This window comes from Ixodes scapularis, unplaced genomic scaffold, assembly GCF_016920785.2.
Source record: "Ixodes scapularis isolate PalLabHiFi unplaced genomic scaffold, ASM1692078v2 ptg000105l_1___fragment_1__unscaffolded, whole genome shotgun sequence".
In the NCBI taxonomy this organism is placed as follows: Eukaryota; Metazoa; Arthropoda; class Arachnida; order Ixodida; family Ixodidae; genus Ixodes; species Ixodes scapularis.
This window is the reverse complement of record NW_024609912.1, coordinates 110351-130850: the sequence shown is the minus strand read 5'-3', so window position 1 is coordinate 130850 and position 20500 is coordinate 110351. Positions and strand designations below refer to the sequence as shown.

Here is a 20500-nt window from a genome sequence, read left to right as displayed (position 1 = left end):
TTTTACGTTGAGAGCAACGCGGCGGTTGATTTTAGATAGCCAGAAAGGTTCAACTGTATCCGTAAACATTTTCTCAAATGAATTGTCCGGTAACATGTTGTCTTTCAGAAAACAATTAAATTATGCTGTCATTGGTTTTAGGAATATCATATTCATAATATCGAAATTTTTACTACTCAGCCGCACAAGTAATTTCATTTTACACAGTTCCAAAATGCTCCGGTTACACCCGCAAAACACTCAGCGTTTTTGTTGGCTACACCGGAAGGCTGACCTAACATCATGCAACGAGAGCCACGATAGCACTGGACAGCTGTCTCAGTAAAATAACTTCGGTCTAAGAAAGACAATATTTACGGCAATGAGGGAAGCTCAATTCTCCGACGATCACCTTTGTACGCAACATCAACCATGTTGATCAAGACCGGGAGTACGCAAAAGTCCGCAACAGTGACTTTACCATGCCTGATGTGAATTCACGACACGACCAGCCATGCATACTTGCGAACTTTGGCGTGAAGTTTGATTTAATTGATTTAACGACTTTGAGGGGGGGGGGGGGGGAGGTCGTTTAATGAAATAAATATGACACCTGACCATTATTTGGCCCTCTCTACGTGATGAGCGCAGAAACTAAGCAACGTCCGGATTTTACCAGACAATTCTTTTAACGCGTTTGTATGGAGATTAAACTATAGACCTTTCCAAAAAGGAGTGTGAAGCCGGTGCCATTCTGAGTGTTCGAGTGTATGGCGCGTGCTTTGCTCGCTTTCCAAAGCGACGAACGCGCACGTGCTGGGCTGTGAAGATCGCACGCTGGACTGTGATTCTGCAAACATTAGGAAGGTCTATATGGGCTCTGATTCTCTGCTTCTTCTATAATAATGTTCCATAGAAAGCAAAGGTTTCGCCGGTCATTAACATAAAATGCGAGAATATATACGGAAGGTGGCTTCTGTGTGGCCTCTCGATGTGCAAGTAATTATGAAAATATTTTTATTGCGCACTTATACCTTTGGGCTGACTTTACTTCCGTCATTTTACAGAAAGACGGCTCAAACAATGGTGAAGCCATATGCCTAATGTGCTCTTTTAGTAAGATAAAAAAAAAACATGGATAAAAAAATAGCAAATCGTACGCACCACCTGTGCTTCGTTGACATACCACTTAGCTTCGATAGTGGCTCCAGGGGGTATATTGATATCTTGTTTAATCAGCTGTCCGGTAGTGCGTGTTTCGATCCTGGTAAATCCAGAGCTTGTCGTCAGTGTTGTCGAAAACTCTGTCGAGAACTGATAAATTAGTGGCACGTTTATACTGAACTTGGCTTGGGCGGTGAAATCTGCTCCCCTGGTGACGGACCACATGTACTCATCTTCGTGTTCTACTTGCTCCGATATGTACGCCTTACCCTCCTCGCCAGACTGGTTGTCGTGAAACATCTGTACGTATACAGCAGACAACTTTAGAGACTCTACTTTGACGGCCTGGTAGACCACCGGGCCGACTTTGATCTTGACTGGTGGGTACCTGCATCGAAAAACTGTACCGTTATGCTGCGCTCACACCGAGTACAAAATACCATCTGGAGACTCCGTCTAATGCCTCTTTTTTGAATGGCGGTACTGTGACACGGGCCCTAAACAAGCTGTTTTGCAGGCATGTTCACATTTTTACGAAGCAGACATTCTTCGAGTATGCTTGAGGAGATCCCGCATATAATTCTTTCACCATGTTTGCAGCGACCACAGCGCCCTCTGTATGATGCACGAGCAGTGTGATTGTAGCTTTAATCTGCAACGCGATAACACTTCAGGGCATAGCTACTCCTTCCCGTCGCTTTAGATAAGATTAATCTCGATAGTGCCCGCCAACGCTATTAAAGCTAGAATCAGCGATAGCTTTTATTCTTCGCTATATTGTCGTTCTTCAGATAATACCTTGTGTCCCAGATGGAAACTGTTACGTTGAGGGGAAGTCGGGAAAACGCCGGGGCAGCAGGGCTTATATCGGTACTTTTTTTATAGCGTTCAGGAACAACTCTGCAGTGTTCGTGCTCGCTCACTTAAAAAAAGAGTGATAAAAACACAAAATACTAAAGGAAAACAGAGTCCACAAATCCGACGCACCTCTACCAAGCATACAAGAAAGAGCAACAGCATGCAAAGACAACACGAAATGTTGTAATGTTAATAATACCAAGCTAAGAAAGCAGAATCCATGACGTTTGTGAGACTGTTCTGTTAGCACTGCGCATGAAACACAGACCGCTGTTCAGATGTGGACACGCTAGAGAAATTAAGTAGCTAAATACCTTTACTCGTTACTACTAAACTAGTAACGAAGTTCGGTACTCCCGCTATAAAAATTATTTTTGAGTTTTTATTGAAAACGTCTTGACTTCTTGTTGACTCTGATTACTTTCTCTTGACTTTGACTTGATGCTGACATGGTCAAGTGAAAGTTTGTTTACTTTGTGTTGAAATTGTTTTGATGATTTTCTTCAGCCTGAGTCAAAAGAAAAGTTGTTTAGTTTCTATTAACTTGACGTTGAATTTTTTCTTCTGTCTTCCCGTTGACAGCGTCATCAAAATGACTGCAGATGTTCTGTTTACTTCATGTTGAAAATCTTCAGTTGAGTCTCTATAGCCAGTGTCAATAGAAAAACTAGTCTGTTTACTCTTTTTGAACATAATACAGCTGGACTAGATGTCAAAAGTCACCAAGTTTCTCAATAGTCCCCGGCAAAGTGAGAACGGTAGAGAATTGCTCTGTCTCCAGCGCGAGCCTTCTACCCTTGACAACGCTTCGGCGTTCGTGCTCCTCGAGCGCGCGCGTGCAGTCAAAGCACGACGGAAGGCATGGGGCGCATGCTGGAGGCCAGGCGTTCGGAAGACACGCCCTGCCGTTCTCACTTTGGGAGTTTGGTTACTTTAATAACCATATTAAACTAGTCAACTAGTAAAGAAAAGCAAAATAACTACTTTAAAGCGGAGAAACTTCCTTGACTCACTTCGTTCTGAGTGGTGCAATGCAGAGAAGCGATAACATTTCTGCTAGGAGCAGTCTTTGTCGATGTTTTGGCTACTGCGCCGAATCATTTCATTTATTAGCCATTCATTTCATTTATTACCACGTTCCCACGCCCCATACAGGTTTCAGTGCGACGCAGCGAAAAATAAATAAGTAAATGAATAAAATAAACATATATATATATATATATATAATTACAATAAAAACAAAGCACAACGCAGTGTGCAAAACAAACAACCGCTCTCACACACACAAACAAAAACACAATGCACAGCAAAGGAACACAATGCTATGCAAAACAAAATACTTAAAAAATACATTTCTACGCAAGGTTCTACACGTTTTCGAAAATAAAGGTCTCTATTTTTTTCTTAAAACTATCATAGAGATGTTGCTATATCTGCCATATCCAACATTTGTGGATGCCTATTGAGAATTTGTGTAATTTGCTGTGTTAAAGGGACAGTGACAGGGCATTTATGCTCGCCGGGATTTTTAGTTGCACGTGACATATGAGAGCCCAACTACCCAGAACAGAATTTGCGGCTCAAAATTCGGTTTCTTTCCGCCCGAAAACCGCTGATCGAGAACTGGCCGGTTTTAGTCGCGCTCACTCTCTTTTCCGCGGATCACGGGCCATTTTCTAAGGTTTCAACGCGGCGACCACATTTAATCAAAGTCGTGGGTCATTGAAGGCACACAGTAAATATTAAAATAAAAAAAAAAAACTATGAAACCCATTTTTTTGTGGCTCCCCAAAAGCTGCAAATGCGATGATTGAAAAAAGGTAGCACAGACAACCGGAACCATTCTGTACGTTCACTGCATAATTCTCAACATGACGTCGTTTCGCGTGGGTGTGGCGGATGGCAGCGGACGACGGGCGTTGGACCCCTACTTCAGAGCTTTTGTTCACGGCACCGGCGAATTCTTTCTTCCTTCGAAAGAGAAATTTTTGACCGATCAAAAGAACTGATATTATTCCCGTACGACACGCCCGACCAGCAAGCCGATTGCACAAAGACGTCGCTGAGCCGTCGTCCCTTCTCGTGGCTGAAGACATCGCTCGCTCGAACGTCAAGCACGAAGTGCGTACATCGAGTTGAATAGGCACGCGTACGGTTTCTTTACGAGGTGCGAGTGTGGCCTATGCGTGGTGCTGCCCGACTTCAAACTGGGAGTGCATGTACTGGAGGGAAATCGGCAGCAAACTTCCGACATACAGTCGACCGGCTGCGTTATACGCATGAAAGAGTTTCTTCGGTAGCTCAGTGTCACACGAAGCGGGCACGGGTTCAATCCCTGGTGTGGATGGACAATTTTTTTTCCAAGCATTTTGCGATGTTTACAAATCTTTTTTTTACAATTATCACTGAGAAAAACAATTGTTGTGGAAGATACGTCGCTGGGAACTAAATGGTATGGGATCCAATTTTTGACACCTGCGAACTCAATGTTGTCACTTTCCACAAAATGCAAGGAGCATTTATGAAGCGGGTAGCGTCCACTTTCCGAGCTTCGCGTAACTGTTCTACAGGAATTGCAGCCAGCCATTGATCCCGACCCGTTGATCTTTCAGAAACTTGTGCACTCTGCCGCACAATGCCACTTTCACATTCAGGACATGTGAGGCAACTCTTCCCGCAACATCTTGGGAGTATTCTTTTCGGAGCCGATGACAGGAATTCACCACGGGCACTCACTACTAATCGCCAACACTTAAATGTACAAAACAACTCATCTTGAAGTACAGAACAGCGAGCGGAACAAACATAACTGCAAAGGAATCGCATGGCGAACGGATCACGAACGCATTGGATATGGATATGGATATGGTGGCTTAACCCTTTGTATCGGGCGATCACAGTTTTAACAAAACTGGATCTAGCCAAAAAGAAAAAAAAAAAAAACCTAAATTTGATTGCCATTGCCCCCCACCCTCCTCACAGTTTTCCCCCACCAGTCCTCCAGTCTTCGCTTTGCGATTTCAACCACCCCGAGGCCGCCGACATCCCCCCGCTGACTGCGCTGGCCACCATGGTCTCGACTTCCCACTTCATTGATGCACGTCGTCTGCGTCGTCTGCCCCTGCCCTGTCGATGGTGTCGGTCTCAAGTCCAACCTTTTCAGACCCAGTGCAACCGCATAATCCACCAGATCTGGTGGCATCAGCGGTCTCAGCTCTCGGCACTCCATTATGATATGTTCAGCTGTCTCCTCCTGCTGGCCACATAGCTGGCATGTACCGTCCATCCCCGGTGTGTACTTGGACCTCAGGTGGCGTGTCCTCAACACTCCACTTCGTGCCTCGCACAGCAGCCCACTGCCCCTCGAGTTGTCGACGAAATCCACGCCCACAATGCTCTTCTTTTCCGCACCGTAGACGGCGAGGGACGGCCGCGCGCCTACCGCGGCGACCCATCTGGTCGTTTCTGTCTCCTTCACGCGTTCCCGCACCTGTTTCGCCGTCCCCGGAGATTCGACCTCGCACAGCAGCACCCGTGGCACGTCATATCGCTCCGTGAGCTTGTTCACTCTCCTTACCCACCGGGTGTTGATGCTTCGAAGGTGGATGTACTTGAACACCTGGCGAGCCCATCGTTGTTCCGGCAAAGTGCAAAGCCGCCGCTCGAAAATCAGTTTGCTGCTGGCCTCACGGGCCTCAAAGCAGGACCAACCCATGTCGCCCTGGACGTACTCACTGGTGGTGTTTCGGTGTGTTCCCAGCGCCAGGCGACCCACCTCTCGCTGCCTCACTTCCAGATGTTCTCGTGTACGTGCCGACAGGCACAGTACGGCATTGGCAAAGGTCAAACTTGGCACCGCCACCATTTTCCAGAGTGCCCGCACCGTCTCGTATCGGCTGAAGCTCCACATTCCCCTGCATCCCAGGTAGCCCTTGCGTTTGTTCGCCGTGGTCTGCAGCTCGGCCTCATGTTGTTCGAGGTACTTTCGTCCCGACTGCAGCGTCACTCCCAGGTACTTATATTCGGTCCTCCACTCTATCTCTTGGCCCTGGATGTTCACTCTCTGCGACAGCTGCGTAGAGGCATCCTCTGTTTCCTGTTGCTCCACCCCCGCCCCAAGGACTCCAGACTTGCTGGGGTTGAACGTTAGCCCCAGGGTGGTTCCCTCTTTTCCACAGATGTCCAGTAATTCCTGAAGTTCCTCCAAGGACCCCGCCATAAGTACCACGTCATCTGCATAAATCAAGGCAGGGATCCTCTGATCCACTTGCCTCCCCTCTTCACCGTAGCACATCCTGAAACCCAAGCGACTGTCCTCCAGTGCTCTCTCCAGTCCTGCAATGTACAACATAAACAGAAGTGGTGAAAGCGGGCACCCCTGTCTTAGTCCTTTTGTGGCCTTTATGGGCTCGGTGAACTCTGCCCCCCACTGAACCACTACGCTGTTGTCTCTGTATATCTGTTGGAGCAGGTCCCTCCATTCCATCGGTATTCCCAACTCCTCCAATACCCTCCAGAGCAGCGAATGGTTCACAGAGTCATAAGCCTTGGAGATGTCCAAGAAACCGAGGTATAGGGGCCTCTGCTCGTGGTTGGCGATCTCCATAGCCCGAGTGATTATGAACAGGTTGTCCTCCAACCTCCTTCCCCTGCGAAATCCGTTTTGGAGTTCCCCGAGTATGCCCTCATGCTCAGCCCAGCTCTGTAGGCGCTCCTTCAGTACATGCATGAAAATCCGGTAGAGCACCGAGGTCACTGTTATCGGACGGTGGTTTTTCAGGATGAGCTTGTCTCCTTTCCCCTTGTATAGCATCCTGATCCGGGATCTTTTCCAGTCCTCCGGTATGTCACCTGTTTCCATCACACAGGAGAGACCCTCTCGGAGCCGTTCCCTGGACTTTCCTCCCATTTTCTTCAGAAGGCCTGCTGGAATGTCATCTAGACCCGTTGCCGTATGACCATCCATGCGTTGCATGGCCCTGTTCAACTCGCCCTGGGATATAGCTCGGCGCTGTTGGGTACTTCTCGTGCTGTCCCTCAGGGGGTCACTCCGTCTTACTGCATCTGGTTGTTCGAAGCTCTCCGTCATTGCCAGAGCGATGTGCCGGATACATTCCTGTCCAGTCAGGACTACTCCGCTTGTGGCATCTCTTATTGTTGTCGGTTTAGGCTCTGCCCATCTCTCTTCGCCCCTGACATGTTGCCAGAACTTTCTTGGGGCATCTCTGCCACTGCTTCGCAATTCCTCAAGCAGTTGTCTGTCCACCTTCTTCATCTTTCTTTGCACCATAGTCGAGAACTCAATCTTTTTTTCCTGGTATTCTTCCCATGCTTTGAGAATATCCTCTCTCTGTGCCTTCATTTTGACTGCTTCACCGTGCTTCCTGGATGCTGCTCTCCTCCGGTTTCTTGCTTCTTCCACTTCTGTGTCCCACCATCTCTTTCTCCTTTGTCTCCGTTTTCGGTGTCCACTCCTTATTCCCTTGACCTTTGTAATCCACTTGCACATCCAACTCACCACGTCTGTGTACTGTCGTATGGGTTCATCCTCCGCCTCCTTTTCCAGCTCCTCCACCACTCTCTCCATTTCCCTACTGGTTAGCCCCTTGGGTGTCCTTGGCATCGGTGACTGTCTTAATTTGGTTGCCCCAAACTCCAATGTCAGTCGGCGGTGATCACTTCCAAGACTCGCTCCGCCAGTCTCGTCTATTGTCATCTCTGTTAGGTTTTCATATAAAGTTGGAGACATGAGACAGTAGTCTATGCATGAGGAACGTTCTCGAACTGCCCATGTGATCTTCCCTTTACTTTTTTCTGTCCCGTTCACCATCACTAGTCCCATTTTTTCCATCCAGCATAGGAGTTCCCGACCCATCTTATCTGTCCTCTCATCCAGTTCCTCTATATGCGCGTTGAAGTCTCCAAGTATGATGATGGGTAAGTTCAGTTCTTCCACGTCCTTCTGTAGACAGGCCAGTTGTGCCTTGTTTGCTTCCTCGGATTTGTTTCCAGTCCAGAGGTACACTATTCCGATTGCCACCTTTTTCTTCCCTATCTTCCCTGTCATCCACAGGTGCTCCACACAGCTTTCCCTTTGTCTTTCCCATTCGCCTGTAGCCGTCCCCAGAAAGCCCACACCTCCCCCTTTTCGCTCCCCACCTCTTCTGTTCTGGCCCTGCCAAGTGAATTTCTCATGTGCTGGTGGTACTTCCGAATTCCTCAGGTGGGTTTCCACCAGTCCCACCCCCACAAGACTCTCCTCTTCCATTGAAGCGTACAGCTCCTCCCATTTCGCTGCTTTTCTCCCTCCTTGCATGTTCAGGAAAGCCAGAGTTTGTCGCGTTCTCCTCTGTCCCCTGCGTGTTCTCTTTCTTGCCTTTTTCGGCTGCATCCTTATCTCTACCGTTTCCTTTGGTTGTGGATTTTCCACCCCCGCCCCGTCCATCCAGCTGTCCGCATCTGTCAACTCCTCACTAGCTAACTCTTTTTCCTCTTGTAATATGGGGGACGTATTCTCCAAGTCGTTGTGTTTTCTTTTTTCCCGCATGGTTCGTCTTGGGTTTTGTCTGTGTGCCTCTTGTAGCTTTTCTCCTCTCACTGCCATGCCCTTAGCTTTTCCCCTGTGCCCTCTCAATATTGTCTCCCCTGTTGCTGGTGCATCCGTTGGAGCTGTTCCTCGATCTTCTGCAACCTGTGGTGCCATCCTTGTTTCCTGATGTTTCTTCCCTGCGTCCTTGTTTGTGATGCCATACCCTTGTTGACTGGCATTGAGCCTAAAAAAGCCTCAATCTTGATGCCTAGGCTTCGTCCCATCTCTTCTGCTCCCTCACCATTGTGAGTGTCTCCCTGGTCCTCACCAGCAGGTATGTTGACATCCACAAACTCCACTCTAGGGCCCAACCACTGTGTCATTTCTTTCGTGAGCGTGTTCATTTGTATGCTTTTTTCTTTTGTTGGGCCTACACTACTTTCTACTGGAACTGCACATACCACATACTGATGTTCCGGTGACATCTGAACCCACCTCTTCAGTTGTTCTTCCAGTTCATTTATGGCACTCTGTGCCGTCACTTCTCCCCGCATATCCATACTCCCTGCATGGATGACAACCATTCCTGTTCCTGCTTGCCATATTCTGTGATCCCTTTCCGCCCGAGCCATCGTTTCTTTCAGCTGGGCCCCGGGTTTAGTTGCAAAGTAGACCCGGTTGTCATAGTCGACTGCCTTGAGTACCTTTCTCTTCATTTTGTATGCTCCTGTGTCACCCACCACTAATACTCTCCTGTCACTTGTATGGCTCGCTTCCCACGTTTCCCTCTTATCTGCGGCGTTGGCCTCACTGCCACTTCTCTTGGGCTGTTCTGTTTCGATTCTCCCCATCTCAGGAGTGTTGGTGTTCTCCTGCCTCTCCCTTGGCATTAGTTGGCCCCTGTTGACTGACTCTCGTGACTTGTTGTTGCTTTTCTTCTTGCGTGCGCAGTTTTCCGTGCCACTTTCTCTCCTCGCCTTGACCTCCTCACCATCCCGTTGTAGGGGCCCGTTTCCGTCGTCTCTTCTATCAACCGCCGCCTGCACTCTCCCGATTGAGTCAGTGTCGCCCCGTGTGTTTCTCCTCTCTTTCATCTCTGTATTTAGTACCTCCATCAGCCTGGTCTCAGCCACCACTCTTTGTGTCCTTTCATCCTCGAGTTTTGCCGTCATTCTGTTCTCTGCTGCTGTTCTCTCTAACCTTTCTTCCGTGATTTGTACCCGCAGCTCTTCGATCATGCTTCTCAGCATTTCCCACTCACGTCTCATTTCTTCCTCCGTGGGTCGTCCCGTTTCCTGTTCCGTCTTATTGCACTCTTCACATTTGAACTGTGTCTCTTCCAGGTCGACCCATTTTTCGCATTTCTCGCACTCTACCTGTCTTTTTTGCCACAACATTTTTCTTCCTACCTTCCCCTCTCCCGTTTTTCCTGTGGGGGCTCATCCTTTCTCGTTTCCTCCCCGTTGTTTTCTAACTTCCCGTTTTTCTTCCCCGTTTTTCCTCTCCGTTTTTTCTAACTTTTTCTAACCCGAAAACAAACGCACGTGGGAACGGCCATTACACAGCACAGTCCTTCATGTGCTACGTGCAGTGTTGCCAGATGGAGAAAAAAAAAGTCAGCAGATTGATCCCCAAAAAGTCAGTAGATTTGCACAAAAATCAGTAGATTCCACGAAATATGTGTTTTGCCATGTTTTGCTATCTCCATTAATACGCACTTCAAAGAAATAGTATAGAGTAACAAATAACATGGTAATAAACACAAATAAAAATGAAAGAACAAAACAAGACCAGTTCTCAAGTAACTTTATATGAAGGACAAATTAAAATGACACCATAAATGTTTTTGTTTTAGTCATTATTGACTGTTTCGAGGATTATTCTTTAGAATCGAGACTGAGGCACTTTTGGGATCACAGATGAAGGCGACAGTGCGACGTTCACCTGTCGCTATTATTGAAACAAAACCGAAACAAGACGCTCCGGCAAGTGCGCGCGAACATGTCCAATGGAAGTCCTCTGCATGCTGCCATCTTTCCTCACTGGGCTGTGGAAGGTTTTTGAAGCAACGCTGTTGGTCCGGAGCACTGTTGAGGCTACGCGTTGTCTGCTACGAGCTTATTTCTTTTTCGCCTGACCCAAAGTTTGCGTTCAAACGTGGCGAAACTTCATTCGTTAGCTTTTTAAGCCACCGAGGAATAGGATTATATCATTTTCTTGCCACAGCCTGCCAAATAAAAGAAAATAACTGAAATTTGGATGTCGATCCCATGCATTCCGCCGAACGAATGAATGAAAATTGCGGCTCTCTCCGCTCAACTTGAAGCTATTCTAGTAGATTCTATACACGTTTGCAAGTCCGGCTTCAGGGCGCTGCCATCTTGCCTGTCTGGGGTGCGCTTGGACCAGTCATAATCCGATTACGAAGCCTTGCGAAGGCGTTGTAATCGGATTATGGCCGCTCCCGAGAGCGCACCCCACTGAGGAAGATGGCGGCGCCCTGAGACCGGACTTGCAAACGTGTATAGGAGCAGCCGAGAGTTCAGGCGCATGCGCAAACACCTCTCGCTCTGCGCCGCGGGCTGATCGGCTCACTCGGGAGAGGGACGTTACGGCGAGATCATAGACTAGCCAAACTCTCTCCATATATGGCTCTGGCCCGGATGTCACCATCGAACCTGCCGAACCTGCTCTGGGTGAATAGATAGATAAATATACGACTACGTCACTCGAATAGAACGGGCTTCTGGGCCATCTTGCCAGTGCTTCGTTCTTAATTCTGGGACATTATGAGTTTCCTTTGATGGGCTGCACTGGGAACTGAAGGGGCCATATAATAAATTTTTAATATGTTTACTAAAAAAAAAGTCAGTACATTTTCTTGTTTTTCAGTGAATCAGTAGACCCAGAACGAAATCAGTAGATCTACTGATAAATCAGTAGACCTGGCAACACTGGCTACGTGCAAAAGAAAAAAAAAAATATCGCACGGTCGGGTGTAGCCACGTGACTTCCGCCACTCACTCTCTCCTCTCCACTTCTTCGTGCAGTGCGGGAGTTCCGGTTTCGGTTTCGAGCAGTTATGTTTTCTGGCTTTATTAAAACAAATACCTGTCTCTGTAGCAAAATATTAATCGGGTAGTATTCCAACAACCATAATAAATCGCTTGACAAAAAATGAAAAAAAATGGGAGGGGGGGGGGGGTGGGGGTGTCAGTGTCACTTTAAAGTTTGATCCCCGTGGTTCGTGCGTATTTTCTCTCTAACATGCATTACAAGACTTAAGTTTGAGGGAATGTCTTTGAAAGGAAATTGACATAAAAAATCCCGGCTGGTTTTGAAATAATCATAAATTACTTTTGAAAGCTTGAATGCGATTAGCTGCTGAACAGTGAGCAAACTATGCTTTTGAAAATAAATAGAGGTATGTTCATTATAGCCGAAGCACTCGATGGATCGAACAGCCTTCTTTTGAAGCACTAGTATTTCATAAAAGTTGCTTTTTGATGTTGTTCCCCGAACCAGTGAGCAGTAATGTTTACGAGACTGAATAAGTGCATTCTATATTTGACGCTTTAGCCATATTGGTAATAAATTTCTTACTTTGCGCATAATGCCGACTGATCTGGAACACACTAAACATAACTTGCATATATGAGTTGTCCAAAATAAGTTTTTTTGAAACCAGACACCCAAAAGTTTTATAGATTTAACTTTTTCTAGTTGGTACGAATTAAATCAGTGGAAAGTAACTTATCTTTTGCCCTAAACACAATATATTTCGTTTTTGAAATGTTCAACTCAAGCTTGTTTGTAATTATTCACGTAGATAATTTAGTTAACCAATCATTGGACGTATTTTCAAGTTGGCGGAGATCAGGGTGTGAAAAAAAGACGTTCGAATCGTCTGTCTATAATACTATTTCTGCGTTTTGAGAAATATTATCTGTATCATTAATATAAACAAGAAACAACAATGGTCCTAAATAACGGCATCTGCAGGATTAACTGTGCCAAAGCAAAAGCCTAAATCAAATGGTATCTTGCACGCGCATTCGTCAACGCTTTACTTTGGTTATTTACTTCGAATTTTTTATACGCGTGGAAGGCGTGTGCGTGTAGCAGTGCGAGAGTAGAGTTTTTGTTGACGCACATAAAAAATTCACGGAGGTTTCGCCATAAACAGCTTCGCTGTAATAAAGCCAGACATCTTTGAGGTACAATGAACTAATCCAAAAGTTGGGATTGCTTTCTACAAGAATGCCTACTAGAAAAACACCTGGACCTCTGAACGAGATCATGAACCCAACATGCACCTTTTTTCTTGGAGGTGTAGCAAATCAATGATACGAGTTACACTTAGCTGACAATGTGGACAAATCCTGAGCGAAGTGGAAATCAACCTTTTGAATGTTCCAACGAAATGCCGTAGAAATGTAGGATCAAGCCGTGCACTTCCGCTTCGTGTTTGGTCCAGCCCTGGAGCATTTTTTTAAGAAAGATTATTGCAGCTTGTTGAGCCTAAGTTACCACGATCCGCTACCATTGCACTCATCACCCATGGGTTACTACGAGAATTGCAAGAACAAGTGCATATTATAGCACCAAGACTATCAATGACTTGCCGCAGGCCTTGCAAGACTTTTCTACCCATTTTGACGACAGAACAGCAAAACCAGGTAGGGAAGATGCTAAAAGTGTAATCTCCTTGCGCAGCAGAGATATCTATAGAAATGTCAAGGTTGTCATTTTGTAGCTGCCAACTGAAAGATGCTTTGTTTACACAATTTGCTTTCACTGCCCCGGAAACATTGATTTGTGATGACAGTCACAGCAGAAAACTAATATGGTCTAGAAAAGAATCACAATTAATGTTCGTGCGAGGAAGATTCCCTTGCACGAACTCCCCTTCCGCGGAGGGGAGTTATGGAATCTCCCTCCGGCGGGAGTTCCACTGAGGTAATCTAATAACGTTGGCAGGGGTAGCGGTGACGTCAGAACGCCGACCCCTGATTGGCTGATCGCGACCCCCCATCTGAGCGTCGTCTGTTCCTTTGCAACGTCGTCTGCTCGCAACGTCGTCTGCGCCTGTCTTACCTTTCCTGCGACTTTCGGAAGTGCAGGTCTTTACGAGCGAGCTCGACTTCGCCTTTCAGAGAGGGCAGACTAAATAACTCGAGCGGTACGTTGTTGTTGTCTAACTACTTGCAGACGCGCATCAAGGAAAGAAGTCAATGGACTCAGTCGCGAGGTGTCCCGAGGCGCCGAGGTTTGTTTGCTAAGAACCGAGAGTTAGGGTGGTTAGTGTCCGCAAGTTCCCTCCCAAATACTTTTCCCCTCCTTTCGTGTGCGGCGAGACTCCTCACTCTTAACGCTAACTTTAATCAACTCTAGTCCCGATAAGGGGCTAGCGCCATCTACCAATATGTGTGCCGAAAGCGCATTGCCACTCGACTCGTTTGTCTGCGTCGCCGTCAACCCTGGCAAGGTTTTTGACCCCATCTTTTTTACAGAAAGGGAGCTTCGCTTTGTAATTTTACAAGATAAAACAAACGTGTGAAATACACCTTTAACAAAAAGTTTAGAATTGTATGTGCAGGTGCCGGCTTCTACGGCCCATTCTAAATCGGGCCTGGTTATTTCAAACACCCTACATATATATCTAAAAAAAAAATTAATGTGTAGTTGTCAATGTTCTTTTCATTAACCACACTTGAGAAAAAAAAAATTTTTCACCAGCCTTTTCTTAAGTTTTTCAGCAAACAGAGGAAGCTGAACTCCAGCTACTCTGTGGACAAACCTTTCAGCTGGTATACCACTACAAATTTACAGGCTGAACCATCTTGTGCCTATACAAGATTATTGACAATCCAACAAAAGGTAAGGTGCACATCAAGGGTAAAGAGCAATTGCAAGAGCCAGTATTCAGCACTTGGGACTTGTGCAGTTTATATCAACAGATTAGACTTGACCCGGTGATCGAAGTGGCATTCGACTATTTGTAGCAGGTTCTGTAGAAGGCAAAATATTGGTTTTGAGTAGCCACTGACACATTTGGAGCAGATGCCAACATTTGTTAGCACACCACCTGAGAATGAAAAAGTGATTGTATCTTTAAATGATTTCATTTCGCCTGAGTGGTCACAAACATTTTGGTACCTTTCGTGTCGCCGACGTGTTTTCGCTCAAGGACTTTGAAGGTCAACTGAACGAAGAGACATAAGGCTTTCACCTTAATAAGGCTCTACTCAGGGGTTTCATTTACAATGGGTATTAAAAAATGGTTGAAAAGTGAATCATAGCACAGCACTTCATTGGGATAAATCCTCTCTCCCCCCCCCCCCTTTTACACTCGGTAGTATGTTTAACCTGTAAATATCATTATGTAATATGCCAGCAAGAACCAGGACATTCCCTAACACATCTACCAGTAAAAATGTGTCCCGTAAGTTTAACGAACCCACCAAACTCAAGACTAATATCATAAACTGTGAAAACCGCATAAAAATATTATAAAAGCTTACACTTGCGCTTTAAAAGGCGGCACAGCTCTTCAGCGGCATAAGAACTAGGGGTGTCGCAAACGTTCGTCGAACCTCAAGGTTAGACTGGTTCGCCGAACCTTCAGACTTTCATTAAAGTTCGAAGAAGTTAAACTTATGAGCAGCATTGCCCGGCTCCTACGAGATTTTGAATTCTGGAAAACAAATAAATTAGAAAGTACTTAAAAATATACGCTTTTAATGCTTTCGTTAATCATGTGAACCAATGATGCCAATACATTCAACAAATATTGTGCTTTACCTCTGCCAGGTGGACTCAACTGGTTTTCTCATTTTCACGCATGCGCACAAAAGTCGAACTTGGTCGAACTCTAACCTGGGCAGGTTCACGACACCCCTGGTAAGAACCAGAGTTGTGCCAAAGTGTGCTGCTCTTTCGATCAACAGCTGCACAGTAACTACCGAAACTACCGTATTTATTCAAATATATAGAGACCTGCATCTTCTTTCTCTCTCTCTTTCTGATCAGTTTCTTGTTTTAAATTGGAGATCAACTTACAATTAAGACAGAAGGTCGACCTGTAATAATCCCGAGCGTAATCCGCGTGCCTATTGCACTAAACCAGGTGCACCCTTGGGTCAGCCGGTGCTCCTAGCACTCCGACGCAAAGCGGTGAAGCTCGGCGCACGCAAGCTGGCGAGAGGCAATAAAGGTTGACACGAGCAGATCTAGAGCCACATTATTCTACAGCCACGAAACCAGGGCATGCGGCAGACACAACAATCAGGTGATCTTATCAGGAGTAATAAACCTGGTTCTGTTTTATCACAGTAGCCGCAATCAGCAATCCTACTATTTTGGGAGGTTTTCTCGGGACTCTTTAGTTTTCGAAATCGACTACATCGTCTCGAAATTTAGACGATGTGGGCGATCAGCCAGCCAGCGCATCAACTGGCCAGAGCGGTTGTTGGCCAGCATCAAGGGCTCTGGCCGGTTGATTTGCAGCATCAGAGCGCGACATCATGGCATTTGCCATCTCCTTGTAGGAGTTCTTTCATCAGCTGAACCAGTGAAGCGCAGCGAATGCCCCGGTACTTGCGCTTTTAGTATGCGTGTCTGTGGTACGAGTCCGAGCCTTTGTGCTCCAACCTAAGACAAAACAAACTATGTGGTGAGTAGAGATGCTGTGAAATTCCTATTTGTAAAACTTTCCTTCTACTTCTCTAAATCTTAGGTGTGACCAATAATTAAATATTAATCTTTTTGCTTTAAGCTTATCTTGGCACAGGTGTGGCGCAAATCTTAGCAAAAATGGCATTTTGGTGCAAGATGTAGCAGACTTTCGTTCATGGTGCAATTTGGCACAAATGGCACAGCATTTCCATCACTGCTGACCTTGCAAGTCAAGTGCTCTCTGAGGGATTGAGCCATTTTAAGGACCAGAAGGACTTATACAATATGAAACAAACAAAAGCCATTCTTACAAGGATACACAAGTTTATGAACTGCATTGGCCCCATTCACAAGTCCTTAGTGAAAGTAACAGGCGTGGGGATTTGGTTTGTCAAAGGTCCTTAGTGTTCTGCTTTAGAGAACCCATGTCACAGCCCACATAAATATAGGAATGCCTATTGCTTAGGCCAGCTTTTGTCCAATGCGATGTTGGTACAGACATCTGCCACACAAAGCGAACCTGTGACAACGTGCAAAAATAGTACCAGTAAATCAAACAAACCCCCCCCCCCCCAAAAAAAAGGAGCATTTGTTAAAGGACACATGCAAAGAAAAAAAACTTTTTTCTTAAACGGCTTAGATGGAAAAAGGACGCCATAAAACGATTTTACAACGAAGAAAAAAAATTTTTAGAGCTATATTTACGGCGCAAAACGAATTTGTAGTTGGCGCCCGCGGGCACCGCGGAAAAGTGGTCTGTATTTATCACGTGACTGGTCTTTATTTATCACGTGGTGCTTGCGTTCTTTCGGAAGCTTCCTATGGCCTCTAAAAGTAACTTATTCATCTTTGTTTGAAGTATAACAAAAAAACTAAGATGAATAAGTAACTTTTAGAGCCCAAAGGAAACTCCTGAAAAAGCGCAAGCAGACGTGATAGAGTGCCTCAATGTTGTTGGCTGCCGCCGTCCCAGAGTGGAGACAACTCTGTCGTCTGCTAGCGGAGCCGCCATATTGCCGCCTTCTTCGCCAGTCGAGTCTATGTGAAACGGGGCTTATGCAGCCGTTTATGAGCTCTTTACGCAGTTAGTGAGCATTCTCACCTGTGAAATAGAGCGTGACCACTTCAAGACACGTAACGTCATGTGTTTAGTCAAGTATGCGTTTGATTTCCTATTTAACATTACGATTTAGTCCGCATACAACGCAAATGTGCTCGCGAAAGTTCCGTCGGCTGCAGCTGGCATTCTGGTTCAGTTCTTAGAGATGGTCGTTCTATGCAAGTACATTTGATACCGGCTATGTTCGTTATCATCTGCTGCAATACCTACCCGTGTTTGGCCTTGCATTGAATGAAAAAAATGAAAGCGATCAACGAGCGAGGCGCAGATATCAGCATATACGTTCTGCTTTCTATCGCCTCTTATTCGCCGAGATTATTATCTTGATTAGTTCTGGATTAGCATTCAGAGCTTCTGAAATAAGAACTCCATAATAAGAGACATGCCATCAGGACCTGTTGAGGCTTTTTGTTTGTTTTTTCATCGGAAGGGACTGAAATGCAGAAACCGAAACTATGCCAATATCGCTGGAATTCTGAGTATACTTGGACGCGCTGTCCTTCCAAGAGCTATGAAACTGAAATGGGTCATTTGATGCAAGAAAAAACACTGAACAGGCGGTCGCCGTGCAGAGTTTAGAGGTAATTTGACAAGCAAACATTTCCGTTTTTTCCATGGCTCATGTAGAATTTAAAAGTTCCTCACCTGTTGGTGCGGCTGTTCTAAATAAAAACCTTACAACTTACATTAAAAAAAAAAAAGTTGCTTGCCTATTTTGTGTGCGCTGGTGCCCTGTAGGCAGCAGCACACACACAGAAGTACACGCACAAATCAAGACAGATTCAAGTTTTTTTTTCTATATTCCCCTAAACGGCCGCAGTAGGTATCTATAAATTTTGTTTGCTGGCCTGTTTTCTCAAAATACCTTCCGCAGACAGAAATCAGAATATTTTATTTGTTACTATTACAATATTTTTTCTCACCTGTTTCCTTTAAATGCACTGATGCCGAAAGAAATCAATAGATGTACGTTTAGTTTACAAATATCTTTAGGTAGTAACTTGTCATATTAGATACGTTTAAAGTACTGAGCACTAAGATAAAAAAAGGCTTAACATTTAACATACAGGCTCCCGTTTTCGTATGGAAGGTAATTCTCAACAGAGTATCAGCAACGTGCAGAAGTCTTACGAAGCAAGTTTAAAGTGGAGAGAATGGAGATCGTTATGTGGTGCACTCAGTACAGGAGTCATTACTTACAACACTTGTTTACTTGACATTTTGAAGGCAAAGATAAGGGCCGTAATTAAAATTTAGAGTATTGTTTAAACATGGGTAAGATTTGATGATGATGACCCGAGACTAAGGAAATGGAAATAAAAAAGGCAGAGAACGAAGAGATCTCAAACACTAGGATTTATTTGACACAGCAGCTTGATATATACAAAAAACAGGACTCGCAGATGCCTGTAGAGGTAAACCCAGAAATAAAACACACACTAAATTCAAAAAGAATCAATCACAAACAACCAAACACAGATTCCAGAAAGAAAGTGATGACACACCTAAACGAGCCAACTTACCAAAATAAGTAATAGAAAAAATATATAAAAAAATTTCTGGGACTGTACAACAATACCATACAAAAAACGGGACACATAGATGCCTGGATAGGATCCACAGATATAAAATCCACATAAAATAAAAAAAAAAGAATAATCACACACTTTCCATGCCGCTCCTCGACCATGACCAGCGGAAGTTATTTGCGGCGGTTCATTGCAGTACCAAGTCGAAGAAGCCTTAATCTGAAATAATTGATCACGACCTGAAATAACACCTTCTAGCAATCAACTGCGCGGCAAAGGACCCGGCGATTGCAAGGAAACAAAGTTGGTACTCACGCCGCACGCAGACGACAAACGGCTCGGCTCCCAGTCGTCGCGCTTTATCTGTACGAGCGCCAGAAGCCTCCGTTTGGCGTTTGTTGGGATGCCGTACACCTTCCACCCATTCTCCGAGTGATTCGAACACTGCGGCAAGCAGCAACCCGGCATTTGCAAAAGAACAAGCCAGTTCAGCGATCCCACGCGTGCATCGGCAGCCGATCGGGGAGGCAAAATGGCGGCGGTGGCCGGGAGCGAGAGGGGGAAAACAAGAAAAGGCGGCACTTGCCCTCCCAAAGGATGTCCCCACTCTAGCAAGGCGCAGCCGGCAAGCAACATTGAGGCGCAGCCGGCAAGCAACATTGAGGCACTCTAAGACGTGATAGACCTGCGCGCCGGTCAGACGACGGCGGCGGCGCCCCGAAGCAGACGAACTTGTGCGGCGGCGGCGACGGCGGCGTGGAGAAACGCGTTGAAGCGGCGTTCGCACAACGCTCAGCGTGCGGCGGCGCGCGGGCCTACCACGTGACCAGCGGCGGCTCCCGCGAGCGCCAACTACAAATTCGTATAGCGCCGTAAATATAGCTCTAAAAATTTTTTTTCTTCGTTGTAAGATCGTTTTATGACATCCTTTTTCCATTTAAGCTGTCTAAAAAAAATGTTTTTTTCCTTTGCATGTGTCCTTTAAAGGGACCATGAAATGATTTTAAAATCGAATTTCATCCACCGCACGTCGTAAAAGGTGTGAAAAGAAACACAAAAACACAAAACTAGGGAGCCAAAAAAAATTATTTGCTATAGAACTTTTAAAAGAAAACTGGACTCTTTTGCGCCTCCTTCCTTCGCCTGTTCACTACGATGCATGCGCGGAAATGGAGCACGTCAGCCAAATCCAGGTCGCCTATTGGGTAAGAGCCTACCTCACCAGCACCACGATCGTAAACAATAAATAGCCGGCGAATGTTTCCTAAAAGTTTTGTTAAATAATATTCAGATCCACATTTTGTAGCATAATTAGAGATGTGTGGCGAAAATTGCCAAATTTGATAATGCTGAGAGCCAAGCGCCATCTATCGTGTGGTAAACGAAGCAACTACTGCGCGTGCGCAGTAGGGCAGGGCCGACTTCAGTGTTGCCAGGTCTACTGATTTATCAGTAGATCTACTGATTTCGTTCCGGGTCTACTGATTCACTGAAAAACAAGAAAATCTACTGACTTTTTTTTTAGTAAACATATTAAAAATTTATTATATGGCCCCTTCAGTTCCCAGTGCAGTCCATCAAAGGAAACTCATAATGTCCCAGAATTAAAAACGAAGCACTGGCTAGATGGCTCAGAAGCCCGTC

The 20500-nt window shown here is 45.6% G+C and overlaps 1 protein-coding gene and 1 long non-coding RNA gene across 2 annotated transcripts; both read right to left on the bottom strand.

The window, feature by feature from the left end:
* Positions 1 to 4945: 4945 nt before the first annotated feature.
* LOC115309026 lies at positions 4946 to 5842 on the bottom strand (the record flags this gene model as incomplete). The annotated part of the gene is made up of 1 exon (XM_040210176.2): positions 4946 to 5842. A coding segment is annotated over one exon (897 nt), but the record flags the coding sequence as incomplete, so codon positions are not given.
* Positions 5843 to 18677: 12835 nt separating this feature from the next.
* On the bottom strand, positions 18678 to 19453 carry LOC120839831. Its single transcript, XR_005715400.3, has 3 exons — positions 19172 to 19453; positions 18995 to 19075; positions 18678 to 18734 (listed from the first exon to the last, which is right to left on the bottom strand). It is a non-coding gene; the product is annotated as an uncharacterized LOC120839831 (long non-coding RNA).
* Between the last annotated feature and the right edge of the window lie 1047 nt (positions 19454 to 20500).